Source organism: Sminthopsis crassicaudata, chromosome 3 (genome assembly GCF_048593235.1).
Source record: "Sminthopsis crassicaudata isolate SCR6 chromosome 3, ASM4859323v1, whole genome shotgun sequence".
NCBI lineage: Eukaryota > Metazoa > Chordata > Mammalia > Dasyuromorphia > Dasyuridae > Sminthopsis > Sminthopsis crassicaudata.
In genome coordinates this window covers 396,052,727-396,069,134 of record NC_133619.1, presented here as the reverse complement: position 1 = coordinate 396,069,134, position 16,408 = coordinate 396,052,727, and the positions used below count along the sequence as shown (strand labels likewise).

The window sequence follows — 16,408 nt, the reverse complement described above, 5'->3', positions numbered from 1 at the left end:
TTTAGTTCATCAATGAACCAGCTATATCCAGGGAAAGAACTCTGGGAGATGACTATGAACCACTACATAGAATTCCCAAATCCTCTATTTTTTGTCTGTCTGCATATTAGATTTCCTTCACAGGCTAAATGTACACTATTTCAAAGTCCGATTCTTTTTGTACAGCAAAACAACTGTTTGAACATGTATACATATATTATATTTAACTTATACTTTAACATATTTAACATGTATTGGTCAACCTGCCATCTGGGGGGAGGGGGTGGGGAAAAGGAGGGGAAAAGTTGGAACAAAAGGCTTGCCAAATGTCAGTACTGAAAAATTACCCATGCATATATCTGGTATATAAAAAGCTATAATAAAAAAAGGAGAAGAAAATCACTTTGGCAGTTGAGTAGAATGGGCTAGATTGGGGAGAAGTTGCCAGGAAGCCAGTTTTGGAGAGTATTAGAGATCCCAGCAAGAGGTGATAAAGAGGCAAACCGGAGTGAGGGTGTATGTGTGACGACGCCCTTCCAGTCCCCCAGGGCCCAGTGCTGGCGGCATCCTCACCCACTTGACCAATCCGTTTCTAGCTCCACATACATCCCTTACATACCTCCTCCCTCATAGACATCTCCCATCCGCCTGACCCGTGTCCTGCCACCGGACCACCCTCACTTAAATCCAATTATCCAATTTACATGCAGTTATGTCATGCTCCTCTTCTGGACCCAAGGACAAACCAACTAGCACCCTAGTGTGGGCCTGAATCTCCCCTGGCCCAAACCTTTACAATGATCCCTTATTTGATGTCTCTCTGTCAAGCTTATACACATTGGCCTAAAGCCTAGGTCTGGCCCTGGATCAAATATAACTCCTCTGGGACTTGTCTTCACACCTGACAGCCTTCTTCCATTCCACGACCTAGTATATTCTCTCCAAAGGGGCTCTGCTTCCTGCTGCTCCCATTTTCAGTCCCCAAGTGCTTGCTCAGCTCGTACCTGGGGCAGTCTTTCCTCCCTTCTATCTCTTGGAATCCCTGATTTCCTCCAAAACTCAGCTCAATCAACACCTTCTACATGCAGCTTTCCTCCCTCTCCAAACTACTTTATATTTACTTCATACAGACTAGGTATAAATTTATGTACCTTTTGGCTCTCCTGTTAAAAGTTCCTTGAAGGCAGGGACTATTTCACTTTTCGTGTCTCTAACATATTCTCTGGAAGTGAAGTGACACAGTGGATAGAATGCTGAACCTGTAGTAGGAAGACATGAGTTCCAATATGACCTCAGACACTTAATAGCTATGTGACTCAAGCAAGTCACTTAACCTTAAAAAATCTGTTTCCTCATCTGTAAAATGGAGATTATAAACTATTATACTACCTCTCTCAGAATTGTTATAAGGCTCAAATGAGATAACAAATAAAGCACTTTGCAAACCTTAAATCTATATGTAATGCTAGTGCTATTAGACATTTAATAAATGATTGTTGATTCATTGATAGACAGTATTATAACCCCTCCCAAATTGATAAAGGACCACAAAACCACTTATCTATATCAACTTTTTCTTCTGTCTTTATATCAATGATCTATGTATACTTTGAGGACATCCTTGATGTACTTCTGAAAAAGAAATGCTTATTTTTTTTCTATAACTAATCACATATTCGCAGTTGCACAATTAACTAAGATATAGGGAATACAAGATCCTACTGTATTATATGGTCTACTTTTATACAGTATATATACAAAAGGGGAAGGAGAATGAACATTTATTAAGCACTTGTAAGCATTTATTAGTACTTTGTGCATTTACAAAAATTATCTCATTTGATCTTTACAAAACCCTGTAAAAGCAACAGCAAGATTATATGGTGACCAATTAATTTTTTATTTATTTACTTTTAATACACAATTTTTATGAATTATGTTGGGAGATGAAAATCAGAGCAAATGGGAAAAACCATGGGAGAGATTAAAAAAAAAAAAAAAACAGAAAAAAGAAGGGAACACAGTATGTATTGATTTATATTCAGTCTCCTTAGTTCTTTCTCTGGTTGCAGATGGCATTTTCTGTCCAAAGTCTATTGGAATTTCTTTTATCTCTGAGAAGAACCAATCCTTTCATAATTGATCATCGCACATTCTTGCTGTTATTGTGTACAGTGTATTCATGGTTTTGCTTGTTTCATTCAGCATCATTTCATGTAAATCTCTCCAGCCCTTTCTATGATCAGTTTGTTCATATGATGATCAATTCTGATGGATGTGGCTCTTTACAACAGCGAGGTGATTCAGACCCATTTCGATGGTCTTGTGATGGAGAGACCCAGAGAGAGGACTGTGAGAACTGAGTGTGGATCACAAAATAGTATTTTCACTTTTTTTGTTGTTTACTTGCATTTTGTTTTCTTTCTCATTTTTTTCTTTTTTGATCTGATTTTTCTCATGCAGCATGATAATTATGGAAATATGTATGAAGAATTGCATATGTTTAACATATACTGGATTACTTGCTGTCTAAGGGAGGGAGTGAGGGCAAGGGAGGGAGAAAAAAATGTATATACAAGGTTTTTCAAGAGTGAATGTTGAAAATTATCTATGCATGTTTTCTTTTTTTTTTTTTTAATTAATTAAAGCTTTTTATTTAGAAAGCATATTCATGGGTACTTTTCCCAACATTGACCCTTGCATAACCTTTTGTTCCAAATTTTCCTCTTCTTCCTCCCACCTCCTCTCCCAGCTGGCAGGTAGTCCAATACATGTTAAATATGTTGAAATACAGGTTACATTCAATAAGTGTATACATATTTATACAGTTATCTGGCTGCACAAGAAAAATCAGATCTAGAAGGAAGAAAAAGAAAAACAGAAAAAAATGCAAGCAAATAACAGAGAGAGTGAGAATGCTATGTAGTGATCCACACTTAGTTCCCACAGTCCTCTCTCTAGGTATCTCTTCAAGACTGCACAACTGGAACTGGGTTTGAATCATCTCAGTGTTGAAAAGAGCCATATCCATCAGAGTTGATCATAATATAGTCTTGTTGTTCCTGTGTACAATGATATCCTGGTTCAGCTCATTTCACTTTGCATCAGTTCATGTAGGTCTCTCCCAGCCTCTCTGAAATCATCCTGCTGGTCGTATGCATATGTTTTCAAAATAAAAAGCTTTAATTAAAAAAAAACCCTGTGAAGTAGATGCTATTATCCCCACTTTGTAGTTGAGGAGAAGTATATTTTTATTCTTGTACATATTTATTCATTGTTCATTTATCTTGGATACTAAACCCTTAATTAGAGAAATTTGATAGAAAAATTGTCTCCCATTTAATCATTTCTCTTTTAATTTTAGATGCATTAAGGTTGTCTTTGCAGGAGCTTTTTCAATTTCAAGTAATCAAAATTATCTATTTTATCTTTTACAATTGCTTCTAAATCTCAATTTAGATTTGCCTCTAAATCAATCTATTTGATTAAAATATATCTATTACTAAAGCTTCAAGAGATACGTGATCTGTTTCTCTTCTAATTTATTTACAGTATGGGCTTGAATATTAAGGTCACACACATATATAAATTGAGAAAGTATTATAGTGTGCTGTATTTTGTTGTATAATTTCTGCTAGACTGCTTTATAGTTTTCAAGTAAGGGTAGTGTTTCATTGAGGGTCATAGAGGCACGGTTCCATTTAGTGGGGAGGATTTAGTTTAAACATGCTCCTGAGGAGAGATGACCAAAGTGTCTGGAGAATGGGTTACTTAACCCCTGATCTCAGTGGCTTTTGGAGCTAACCAATTTGCATGTTAAGATTGAGGGTACACAAGGGATTTTTGAGGTACACAGGTGCAGAGGGGAATGACAAACTGGTAGTTGACAGAATGTTATTTTTGGATACACAAATGTGCTAACCTTAGAAATATTAGTAAATATTTTTTCTGTGACCTAATCTATAGTAATTTGTTTTGTAGCACACAAACACACAACTTTTCTAAAGCCATTGATTGCCTCAATTATCTTTGCTGATTTTCTGAGATATTCCACATAAACTACTATATGATCAGCAAAAAATGATAGTTTTCTTTTTAAAATCTATCTTTATTACTCTTAATTCTCTTGTCTTTTTGTTAATGCCAGCATTTCCAGAACTATATTTAGTAATAGTGGGGAGAGTAAGCTTTTTTTTTTCATTCCTATATTTATTAGAAAAGATTCTAATGCATTCCCATTGCATATGGTACTTACTTTTGGTTTTAAAAAGATGGTTTTTAAAATATTAAAAAAGATCCCTCTATACCAATTTTTGTAGGGTTTTTAGCATAAAAGAAAGTTATACTTTATCAAAGATTATTCTGCATCTATTGAAATAATCATGGTTTTTAATACAATTTTAATACAATATTGGTCATTTTCATAATATACCGTCGTTGTGGACAGAGGGAGGGAAAGGAAGGAAGAAAGGAAGAAAGAAGGGAGCAAGTGATAGATGTAATAAAGAGCTTGAACTTTTTCTACATCCCAAACTAGCAAAATATCAAAGTATTCTTTGATATTCAACAGTGCAATGTACCACTGCATTATGGTACATTGTACCACTACATTATGGTACGGTGGAAGTAATACTGAATTTGAAGTTACAGGACCTGGGTTCAAACCTCAATTCTGTTATTTATTTTTTGTGTAACATAATTACTAATATTTGTTATTTGGTTATACCTTATTTGAGATTTCATTGTTAAGTCTCCATTGGGTCTGTAGCTTATGTTTGGGGTCCCTAAGTCAGTTTTTATTTTATTTTATTTTTTTGCTGAGGCAATTGGGGCTAAGTGACTTTGCCCGGATCACACAGCTGGGAAGTGTTGTGTCTGAGATGGCATTTGAACTCAGGTCCTCCTGACTTTAGGGCCCATTGTCTATCCACTGCACAATCTAGCTGCCCCATCAATTTCTATTCTTTTTTGCATTATAGTCTTTAAGGGATGTATTGAATATTTCTGTCTTTTTACATCTCTTTGTAACATCCCTGTGTCCTAGTGTGTGGTCAAATTTTGTAAAAGTTCCATATGGTGCAGAGAACTTTGTACATTTTTGTTATTCTATTTAGAAGACACCATAAGTCTTTTAACTCTAGTCTTATCAGAATTTTTTTTCAGTTCCACTTTCCTCCTTTTGTTTAGCTTTCTCTTAGATTTATCTAAAACTGATAGAAAGATATTAAAGTGTCCTACTGCTATTGTGTTGGTTAGATAATGATATTGTATTTGTATACTAAGACATTTGAAGCATATAAATTTATTACTGATATTTATTGGTTGCTTATAATTCCTTTCAATATAATTTTCTTGTTCATCTCTTTTTAATGCTTATTTTTATTTTGTCTGATAGCATGATGACTACTACTGCTTTTTTGGATTCAGTTGATGTACAATAAAATTTTTCCATCCCCTCAACTTTATTTGGTGTATGTCATTTTTAAAAATATGTTTCTTGTAAGTAACTGATGATAGGGTTTTGTTTTCTTAACTAATCTGCCACTTATTTTCATTTTATTGGTTTAATCAATTGACATTGCAAATTATAAGTTAGGTTTATATTTTACTCCATTTCTCTCTTCATTTGTTAACCTTTTTTTTTTTTTTCCATTAGGGTTTTGTTTACTAGTTCCCTTCTTTTGCTTTTTAATCTGGTTATGTATTTTTCCCTTCTCTTTTTTTTTTCTGTCAGTCAGGCAAGTTCCCCCAGACCTGTTCATTATTTTTTTTAAAAAGATTTTTTTTTATTCTTCATTATCCAGTTTCTCCTTATGTTTATGTGAGAACCTTAATCTCTGGTTCATGATTCCCTCTAATTATTTGATTTCTCACTTTTCTTTATATTCTTCATATAACCAAAGTTTCCAAAGAATCCATTCTGAAATCTTCCTTTTATATTTTCTACACTGTCTTGTAGGTTTAACTCACACATTTCCCTTTTCCATTGTGCCAATTACTGTAGGTATCAGAATAACTATGATAGGACACTTCCCTCTCCACTGGTTTATTCCTTCTTTTGTATTTTGCCTGGAAATCTCCTTGGCTCCATGCTCTCTCACTCTTCCAGGTGCCAGCTACTCCCAGGGATTTCAGCTCTCCTCTTCCCCAAACAAGCAAACTTTTCAGGTACCAAATCTCTCAGGCCCCACCCAGTGTAAAGTCCTCATCTTCCTTCAACTAGGTGGAACTCCCATTTATTCCAAAGTAAGGCTTTCTTCCTTTCCTATATTCTTAATATTTCCCCTCCTCCTTATCACCCATTCCTCTCCAGGCTCCTCCTGAGACCAAAGACATCACTTTCCTCTCACTGCTGTCCTTTGATTTGAACCTAGGACACCAGTCACTTCTTTCTAACCCTTCCTTCCTTCTCTCCCATCATGTACCTTCTCATGTTGTAATCCTATAGCCTGGGTATCTCTGAAGGGACGGAGAGGAGTGATTGATGTGATACTTCCTCTAGCTACAAGTGCCATGGCTGTCTAGTACTTATCTCCATTTACAGAATAATGTAGTAGAAAGAGCACTAGCCTTGGAGTGAAGACCCAAATCTAAAACCCAACTCCACAAGTGACCAGCGGTATGACCACAGGGAAGTCACTTAATTTCTGATCCTCAGGTTTCCTAATCAGTAAAACGGTGATGATATTCACACCATCTACCTCACAAGGCGTTTGCAAGGAACATGCTTTGTAATTAGAACACTATAAATGTGAATTGTATATACAGCTGGCTTCTCTAAGGAAGGGAGCCAGTAACTGCCAAAGTTGGCCAGAGCTGTATAAGAAGTTGCAAAGGACTTCCACAAGGGGGCAGACTGACCTCGGAAAGCTGTGAGCTCCGATGCTAAGTTGTCCCTAGTTTGTGAGGGGATCCTGGACAGAGGGAGCATCCTTTTAGGATTCTGCTAGGGAAGACAGGAGTTAGAGCTGCGGTGTTTCTATTGCTCAATGTTCCCATTTCTGATCCAAATATGTAAATATTTTGTTGATTTTTTTGCAACTTATCCAGATTTCTATTGACATGGTAACAAAAGGGATGGCTAGACCTCGGTTTGATTACAGAAGTTCCCCTTTCTTTCTGGGAGAGGCACTCGTACCACACAAAATAGACAAATACTTTTGACCAGAGAGTCCCCCACAAGTCTGGTAGGGGTTAGAGCTGGGTTCAGATCCTGCCTTTGAGACTTTCTAGCTACGTGACCGTGGATGCATTGCCTTATATGCTTCATTTGTAATATGATGTTAATAATAGCTATACTACATATATTGAATTTAACATGTATTTTAACATATTTAACATATATTGGATTACTTGCCATCTAGGAGAGGGGGAAGGGGAAGGGGAGAAAATTTGGAATACAAGGTTTTGAAGGGGTCAATGTTAAAAAATTATCCATGCATATGTTTTGAAAATAAAAAAGCTTTAATTTAAAAAAAGAAAGAAAGAAAGAAAAGGCAGAAAATGAAAAAAATGGCTATATTTCATTGGGTTTTTGTAAGGCTATGTAAAACAAAGTACTTTTCAAACTTCAAAGAACAGCTCTATAAATGTTAGCTATTATTATTATAAGTGCTGGCTACTGCCTGCTTAGATCTTAAATTCTTCTTTCCCTCTTTCACTCTCCCCATCTTTGCTACTGGGAATTAAGTACAGTTGAAAATTGAATTAGGAATGTAAAATGTTTGTCAGTAGTGACAACTCAATAATTCAACAGCAATTAAAAAATATGTAAGTGCTGCTAATACCGAATGACATATATCAACTGCTTCATTTTATAACCTATTTGTTGTAATATTCTCTCTAAAATGTACTGTTCTCCGTTGAGGTTTTCTTGGGGTCTCTGGTTGCGGCCTTAACTGAAACAGTTTTGGGATTTGGTAGCTAAGCTGCCCAGGACTCGTGGAGGCTGTCCTGCTCAAGGTCACGCGTTAACTGGCAAATAAGCCGGTGGGCGGCAGCTTGGCCCGTCTGGATCTTCAGGTTTTCCTGACAACTTGACCCGCGTTTATGTGATTATTATACTTTTTTGGATGGTTGTAGGTTTACAATAATTTGTTTTTAAGCCTTAGTTCTCACGATTCTGAGTTGGAAGGGAATACGGTTCTCACCTCCCTTTTCCGAGGTCTCCACAAATACATTTACGGATGGTCAATTTCTTTGCTCTTTGCACTGGCCGGTGTGTGACCTTCCTTCCAGGGTTTAAGAGATTTTAGGAAACACCGGACTGGAAATTAACAATCGCAGGCAGGCCACACCCCTTCACCGCAGGGACCGAAGCTCCGGCTCGGTGGGCGGAGTTTATTCGCGCGGGGGCGGGGTTAGAACGCCGGGTATGCGCCGGAACCTCTGCCCCGCCCCCCCGGCCTGCGCGTTCGGCTCCGGGCGGGCTTGGCCGCCGCATGCTTACTTGCCATTTTCTAGTGGCTTCGCGCAGGTAGGAGGCGGGCTGCCAGCCAGACGGGACAGGAGGGAGGAGGGAGAGGGGAGGAGGGAGACAAGCAGGCGGGGAGCCGTGTTTGCCGCGCCGAGCAGGGCGAAGGCACGCTCTGCATCTCGCATCTCCCCACCCTCTCCTCTGGCCTTGGGCTCCCGCCGCTAGAGCCCCTTCTTCCCGAAGGTGCGGTGCTGGAAAAGGACGGGGGCTGCGACTTCGCCTGCCTCTCCCGGAATTATTCCGCCCTCCGCCCCTCCCTCCGGCCTCGGCAGGTGTGCTCCTTCCTGCGGCACGTGTCCTTCCCTCCCCATCCCTCCACCCTGCCGCGCCGGCGCCCCTGGTTCTCTGTGAGGATCCCGGCCCATGCGGCCGTGCTGCTTCCTCCCGGCCGTCCTCCGCCGGCTTCCCGCCCCTCGTCCTACCCAGCATCCGTGGTGACGGGCAGTGAGCAGCGAGGCAGAGGGGCAGCCTTTCCCGGGCGGGGGACAGGGCCGGCTCCTCCTCCTCCTCCGTGCCTTTGCTTCACGAGCCAGTTGTTCTAGCCGAGGAGGTGTGGGCTTGGTGAGGCCCTTGCCCCATCCTGGTGCCCAGGGCATCACTGTTGTGTGCTGGTGCACGGCCCCGTGACTGCACTGAGACCGCTCGGTCACCCTTTATGCCCCCTCCCCCCCATCGAGACAGAGAGTCCTTCCTTACCTCCCCCCCAAAGTATTTGGCCCCTCTTCCCCCCCCCCCCCAACCCGGCAGTGACACTGGTACCTTTGGGGAGAGATGAGTAGGACGGTGGGAAGTGGAGGAATAACGGCTGTTTCTATACAGCGTTGTAAGAGTTAGTGGACACTTCCCTGACAGCGGCCGTGGGTGGGCAGTTAGTGCCCGGACTATTGCCCCCGTTTACGGAAGACGAGGAAGCCCGGCAGAGAAGTGCTTTGCTCCAGACTCCCGCAGGTTAGGCTGGAAGCGCTCAGTCAGTTGATCCCAGGCCCGGTGTGGCCTCCACGTTTCTGGCCGCTGCCCAGGGAGCTCCCCGGATTAGCGCTTAGGTGTGAAAGCGACGGTGGGAGAGTGGTGAGGGTCCGGAGGCACGGAGGCAGCGGCTTTCTGTGAGCGCTGGGGGAGGGGAGCACATGAGGGAGGGGGAAGCTGGGGACACCCTGCTCACTCGCTTTCCTGGGACTCACAGGCTCCCCCGGGTCCTCTGGCAGGCAAGGGTAATTAGGCTGTGCTTTTAATCACAGCTGGATTCCCAAGCAGGAGGGCTGCAGACGGAAGAGGTCCCGGTGGGGGGGAGAGGCGGCTCCCCAGCACCTTGGAGCACAGAGCGCCATGCAGAGCACTGGCCCCTCTCTTCGCTTTCTCCACTGTTTTCCCTTTTCCTCCAGGACACTGGGTTCCCAGGGAGCCGCCCCAGAGCTTAATGATTGCCCAGACAGTGGCTATAAAGGGAACCGGGGAGCCCAGCACCGGAGACAGACTGAAAGCCCCAACTCAGCAGTTTGTGTGTGACCGAGAGCCGGCAGGCAGGCTAGTGTTGCCCGGAGCGGCTGCAGTCCCAGAGGGCAGGGCAGGGTCCCCTGCTCCTTCCTGGCCGACGTCATGGCAGCCCAGAGCTATGGGTATTACCGAACTGTGATCTTTTTTGCCATGTTTGGGGGCTACAGCCTGTATTACTTCAATCGGAAGACCTTCTCCTTTGTCATGCCTTCCCTGGTAGAAGAAATCTCTCTGGACAAGGATGACTTGGGTGAGGACTCTGGGAGGGCTGGGGCCCAAAGCCCTTGGGAGATGGTGGGTCTTGGTGGGTGGGTTGGGGGCGGGGGATGTATCATATGCTTAGTGTAGTTTATGGGGTAGATCTATGCAAAAGAACAAGTTGAGGGGAGGTTGTGGTATGATCCATGGCTGTTTGGGGAAAGCCCTGCTTATTCAATGGGTGATGTAGAAGCAGATATATTTGCATACAGAGAGGTTACAAAATGAAGGCAAGGTGGAACCCCTAGACCCTCCAATTGAAGCAACCTACCCAAGACCATGCCCTTAGTAAGGGGTCAGGACCTCGGTTCCGGCTTCCTGGTCTCTTTCCCATACCCTGCACCGTCCCCATGGGTAGAGCTCTGGGTGTATGGCCTGCAGGGGCTGTGTTTTGTGTGAGTACGTGTCCGGGATCAGGTGGGCCCAATCGGCCCCATGCGGCTTCACCCTGGCTACTCTCTGGGACTGACAAGGTCCCTGGCTCAGATCTCAGGGCCATTAGAAATGGAGTGTCAGGGCTGTACTTTCTGTCAAGAGATGGCAGATGACAGGGCTGGAAGGAAAGGAGAGCCCTTCTGCCTCACAGCCCTTTCCCTCATCTCCTCTCCCTGACAGCTGGGCTGGAACATTCCCAGAGGCTGGAAAGGTCAAGGGTCTTCTTGGGGCTGGTGCTGAGGTGGGGGCTGGGGAGAATGGCAGGGGGTGAGAGCAGGATAGTTGTATTGGAGAGAGGAGTGAGAATTATGACCCTGGTACCAGCAGATCTACCCTGGGGTACCTTCTTTCTCTCCTTTCTACCAATCACAGGCCCACATTTTGCTTGCATTGTTTTTAACTTGCTGCCATTTGTGGCCCAGTGGGCAGAACCCTTGAGACAGTGGTTCCCTTTGCAAGGGAACTGAATTACCTTAATGGGCAGGCCTCTCATATTCTTCAGTCTCATGGTCTCTGACCTACTGCCCTTTGACTTGCCATTCTAACTGCCCCCCCAACCTTGTTTTTAAAAATAAGTTTTACTGATACATTTTGGTTTTAATTATTTCTGGAAATATGCCTTCCTTTCTTCCCTCTTTTTAACTCGAAATGAAACCCTCCTCTTGCAGTAAAGTTTAAGCAAAAACACCAATCATGTCAGACAAGTATATTCAACATTCTTTTCAGTTTCATGATCTCTGACCTACAGCCCTTAAACTTCCCATTCTAACTGATCCCTATATCCCCTTGTTTTAAAAAATTAGTTTTACTGATACTTTTTGTTGTTATCCTTCTGGAAATATTTCTTTTTTCCTTCTCTTTTTTACTTGAAATGGATCCTACCTCTTACTGTAAAGTTTAAGCAAAAACACAGACCATGTTAAGTGAATACAACATTCTTCTTTAATGGTCTCCCATTTCCCAGCAAGAGAAGGGAGGGAGGGATGTTTTCATTACTTGTTTTCTGAGACTGTTAACGATTTTTCACTTTCAGTGATCTTTTCGTTTGCATTGTTCCAGTCACTGTGCTCCCTTGTCTCTTGCTCTTTCTGACTCTACCCCACTACCCTTCCTGTAGGACTCATCACCAGCAGCCAATCAGCAGCGTACGCCATCAGCAAGTTTGTGAGTGGGGTGCTGTCCGACCAGATGAGTGCCCGGTGGCTTTTCTCCTCCGGGCTGCTGCTGGTTGGGCTGGTCAATGTGGCCTTCTCCTGGAGCTCTACAGTGTCTGTCTTTGCCATCCTGTGGTTTCTTAATGGTTTGGCGCAAGGGCTGGGCTGGCCTCCCTGTGGGAAGGTGCTTCGAAAGGTAAACATCATTGGCTCATACATTTAAGCTGGCCCAAGAGATGCTCATGGTATCAGGGGTACCCCATCTTGCTCCAGGGCTGATTTCTTAGGAACTCAACTTGGCTCAGATTGCTCATCAAGATATTTCGGGCACTTGGGAGGCAGCGGGGATCGGGTGACAGCCTGGGGTCTGAGTATAGCCAGGAAGAAGCCATAATCTTGGCTTTCCACTTTTGCTCCCTCCCTCCTTGACTTTAGCTTGTAACTCAATCTCCTGAGCCCATCCCCATGCCAGGGCCTTAGTTAATGCTAAATGGTGGTGGTAGGGTAGAATGCCAAACCTCTCCTTGAGGGATTTAGCATCCACTTTGGAGAACAGGGCAGATACCCACTTTGCCACATTCTGCCCCTCAGTGGTTCGAGCCATCCCAGTTTGGCACCTGGTGGGCCATCTTGTCAACCAGCATGAACCTGGCTGGAGGGCTGGGCCCCATCATGGTGACCCTCCTGGCACAGAACTACAGCTGGCGTAGCACTTTGGCACTTTCAGGGGCGCTGTGCGTGGTCGTCTCCTTCCTCTGCCTCCTCTTCATCCATAATGAGCCAGCAGATGTTGGGCTACAAAACCTCGACCCTACCCCCAAAAAGGGCAAGAAGGGTGAGCCCCCCACCTCTCCCCACCTCCCTGTCCTCCCCCATCACCTTTATTTGAATATTTTTGCCCTTCATTAAGTCCCTTGCTCATTCATTAAGTTAATCAGGTGTATATATGTGTATATGTATCTACCAAATGTCCAGTCCCATGCTAGGCGTGTGCTATAAACAAAACTTCCCATAAAAACAGGGTCTTAGTCCTCCAGGAGCATAGGACATAGTTGTAGGAGATGGCAAGTGAAATAGCATTAAGAGTACAACAGTCCTATTGATAAGACAAAGCAGTCTTTCAGTGAAATACCACAAGAATGGTGAAAACTGTGAATTCTGTGACTTCTCAGCTCTAGTCCTGCTTCCTCAAGCCCTAGGCAAGAACTTGCCATAACCAGGCCCAATTGGCCTCCCTCCTTTCTCTGTCCCTTCCCTGCACTGGGCATCCTCTGGAGCCGTGTCTTTCCCTTAGAAAGCCCATGGCTGCCTGGGCTCCCTGTTTGCCTCACCCTTTGCCCCTTCTCCTGGGCAGCAGCTTCTCATAGCATCATGTTGGTTAGGGTCTCTGTGGCTAGTAGAGAGGGGATGTCCTTCAGGCTGACCCCTGGGCTATGCAGCTGGACTTTGCTCCAGTGGCTGGTTAATGAGTGTTGGGGGCTTGGGAGGAGGCAGGGATGGGAGACAAATGGCTAAGTTCTGGTCTTCCCCAACCCCCTTTTCTGCTTCTTCCTGTAGGCTCCCAGGATGACGAGAGTACTCTTCAGGAACTGCTGCTGTCCCCATACCTGTGGGTTCTTTCCACTGGCTACCTTGTAGTATTTGGTGTAAAAACTTGCTGCACTGACTGGGGCCAGTTCTTCCTCATCCAGGAAAAAGGACAGTCAGCCCTTGTGGGTAAGGGGAATTGTTAGCCGAAACCCGGGAGTTTCGGGGTTTGGAATGGACAAGTTCAGGAACTCTTGGAGCAGCGGGCATGAGGATTGGCTTGGGGTGCAGCAGACAGGTTACTAGATTGGGGGCACATACTTCCCTACATGGCTATAGTCTGTACCTTGAAGTTTGGCTTTGTTCCTGGACTGAAGTGGCAAGAGATGGGTCTGAGCAGCAGCTCTGCCCCTGGGTTTAAGGCTGTGGCTTCCTGAGGCCACCCACACCTCTCTTTCCATTACAGGCAGCTCCTATATGAGTGCCCTGGAGATTGGGGGCCTTGTGGGTAGCATTGCTGCTGGCTACCTCTCAGACCGGTCCATGGCAAAGGTAAGTGGGAAAAGAGGGAGAATGGGCACTGGTGGAAGTGTGTAACGGCAAAGTATTGATTAAGCAGCTAACAGATATCAGGTGAATAGGAAGAGTGGAAGTTTTTATTCCTGAGCTTTGAGTGGGCACAGGAACCCAGAGACACCAGGTAGAATAGTGTTTTGGAGTAGCTATTCCCCTTTTTAGGGGAATGGAAATGAAAGCCCTTGGAGACATGGTAGGCAGAAAAAGACCTTTCTTTCTTCTTGGCTATGGGTGCTGCTATACTTCTAGGAAGGAGAGTATGTGGACGAGGAGGGGCTGGGCTGTAGCAGCTACTGGGCACGTGCTCTATGATGGAAGCAGAGTGGGGGAGTGGTGGAGTTTGGCCCCAAGACGATGAAGAGTCCAGGGCCCCCGGCAGGTATGGGGCCAAGACTTAGCCCTGTGGGTGGCATTGCCAAAGCCCTGTTCCCTCTGGCCTCAGAAGCCCTGCTGTGTCAGAGTCCACAGGGGGAGGTTCTCTGCCTTTCTCCAGAAGCGTAACAATGCTCTTGACTTTGTGCAGGCGGGGCTGTCAGTGTATGGCAACCCACGCCATGGACTGTTGCTCTTCATGATGGCTGGGATGGTGGGATCCATGTACCTCTTCCGTGTCACAGTCACTAGTGACTCCCCTAAGGTAAGAGGGACTGTCCAGAGCAGGACACATTTGGCCGCCTGGACTCTTAGCTTTCCTTCACTCCATTTCTGTTTCCCTCAACATTCTATTGCTGTCTCATTTTCCCTCTTCCTTTGAGTTATCTTAGGTCTCGGGTTTCCTCCCTTGTCTTTAACGCTCTAGGATGCTGCCTTCTGGACACCAGCTCTACATCCTCTGGCTGAGCTCACGGGCTTCACGGAGCATGAGGTGTCTCATCTATCTGCCTGCTTGCCACCTTCCCTGGGTCCCCTTGTCCCCCGCCTTGGCTGATGCACTCTCTTGGTATTGCTCTCACTCATGTCACTGAGCCATGTACCTTCTCTGGGCACTTGGGTTGGTACCTATCTTGTCCTAGTACCCTTGGGTTATCTTGCTATCTCTCCTCCCCGGGCATCCTTTCCTTCTTCCTCTCCCTTCTCATGGTGGTGTCTGTTCTCTGGTCATAAATGCTATTTTTCTTGCAGCTCTGGATCCTGGTGCTGGGTGCCATCTTTGGTTTCTCCTCCTATGGTCCCATTGCCCTATTTGGGGTCATTGCCAATGAGAGTGCCCCTCCCAATTTGTGCGGGACTTCTCATGCCATTGTGGGACTAATGGCCAATGGTAAGTCCTTTGCCCATTCCCTGCAACTCCTCTTCTACCTGTTCTGGGCTCCGCTCTGATGGTGCCCTTTTTGGTTGCCTCTGCTTATTTTGGTTTTTCCATGTCTTCTCACAGTGGGTGGATTCCTGGCTGGGTTACCTTTCAGCACCATTGCCAAGCACTACAGCTGGAGCACTGCCTTCTGGGTGGCAGAGGTGACATGTGCCATCAGTACCGTGGCCTTCTTCCTCCTCCGAAACATCCGAACCAAGATGGGTCGGCTGCCGAAGAAAGCTGACTGAGGGCGGGCTCGGGGGCATTGTTTGGTGCCCATGGGTGCTCTCTGGTCGTCATCTGGCATTGAGCCTTTGGCTTCCCTTTTCTGCCTCTGCCTCACGTAGGCATTGGGGTTATCATTACAGACAAGGGCTCTAGGTCCCAACACCCTTCGCCTGTCAATTTATTTAAATTATAACCTTTGTTCTCAGGCTATGGCAGTGCTCCATCCTGTGCCCAAAACAAACAGTTACACAACTGAGCCTGCGTCAGGGTTAGGTTCCCTGTGCCCAACTGCTTCCCACTTCTGCTCCTCTCTCTTTGGTATCATGGTAGTCCCTGGTCAGAAGGGAGAGCAGTTTGGTCAGTGCCGGAGCCAGACCCACATACTATGATCAAGAACACCCACAGACACTAGTGTCGAGGACTTGGGATGGTAGTGACACCTTTTATACTCTGTGGTATTGGAATAGGGAGTGAACTCAAGCATTGTAACAGAAGGGAAAAAAAATTTAGATTTGATACTAAATGTTGTCAGCAATTTATTTCAAAAAGGATGGGAGAACCTTGATCCAGTTTGTTTTTTCACCTTTTGCCAAAATGGGTAGGTTGTTCTGGCACCACTGGAGAAGGGAAGCTTTTCCCTTCTCCACAGCTCCACACCTTGGTGGTTCATTCAGTTTGTTCTCCTACCCCTAAGATACACTAGAGCATTTGTAACTTTTCAGAATACCTGAACATTATTACCTCATTTGATGTTCATAACCCCTCTATGACCTCTAGGAAAAGTAGCATTTTAAATTTCCCCCTGAAGTAGGACTTTGTTCAGAAACTCGTTCTGTTATTTTTTTTTTAGATCAAACTGTCTCCTTACTGTTTGCCCTTAATGATTTGTAGTGTGCCACTATATTTTCCCTGGTCAGATCACATCTGGAATTAGGATTGCATCACATTTCTGGGAAAGACACTTAAGGAAACAGATTGAAAATCCTA

General features: G+C 44.7%; 2 protein-coding genes across 10 annotated transcripts in view; one reads left to right on the top strand and one right to left on the bottom strand.

Annotated features, from left to right (window-relative positions):
- The window catches only part of VPS11 (VPS11 core subunit of CORVET and HOPS complexes), a 51,303-nt gene extending 42,974 nt beyond the window's left edge, over nucleotides 1-8,329 (bottom strand). Inside the window, exons 1-2 of the mRNA XM_074302329.1 lie at nucleotides 8,130-8,329; nucleotides 1,131-1,238 (exon numbers count right to left, since the gene is read on the bottom strand). The gene's annotated coding sequence lies outside the window, so the exon portion shown is untranslated. The remainder of the gene's footprint in view (nucleotides 1-1,130; nucleotides 1,239-8,129) is intronic.
- Nucleotides 8,330-8,334: 5 nt separating this feature from the next.
- On the top strand, nucleotides 8,335-15,944 carry SLC37A4 (solute carrier family 37 member 4). 9 transcript variants are annotated; one of them, XM_074302330.1, is made up of 12 exons: nucleotides 8,360-8,455; nucleotides 8,621-8,727; nucleotides 9,275-9,403; nucleotides 9,838-10,199; nucleotides 11,760-11,992; nucleotides 12,388-12,631; nucleotides 13,354-13,512; nucleotides 13,790-13,875; nucleotides 14,423-14,536; nucleotides 14,699-14,764; nucleotides 15,022-15,160; nucleotides 15,275-15,944. In XM_074302330.1, exons 4-12 carry the CDS (start codon nucleotides 10,052-10,054, stop codon nucleotides 15,439-15,441), a joined length of 1,356 nt encoding a protein of 451 aa, XP_074158431.1. In that variant the 5' UTR covers nucleotides 8,360-8,455; nucleotides 8,621-8,727; nucleotides 9,275-9,403; nucleotides 9,838-10,051; the 3' UTR covers nucleotides 15,442-15,944. The 9 variants fall into 9 exon arrangements, with proteins under 9 accessions (XP_074158433.1, XP_074158435.1, XP_074158431.1 ...); XM_074302331.1 differs by lacking the exon at nucleotides 9,275-9,403; XM_074302333.1 differs by lacking the exons at nucleotides 8,360-8,455; nucleotides 8,621-8,727 and adding an exon at nucleotides 8,876-9,005 and having other exon boundaries at nucleotides 9,308-9,498.
- Nucleotides 15,945-16,408: the final 464 nt, after the last annotated feature.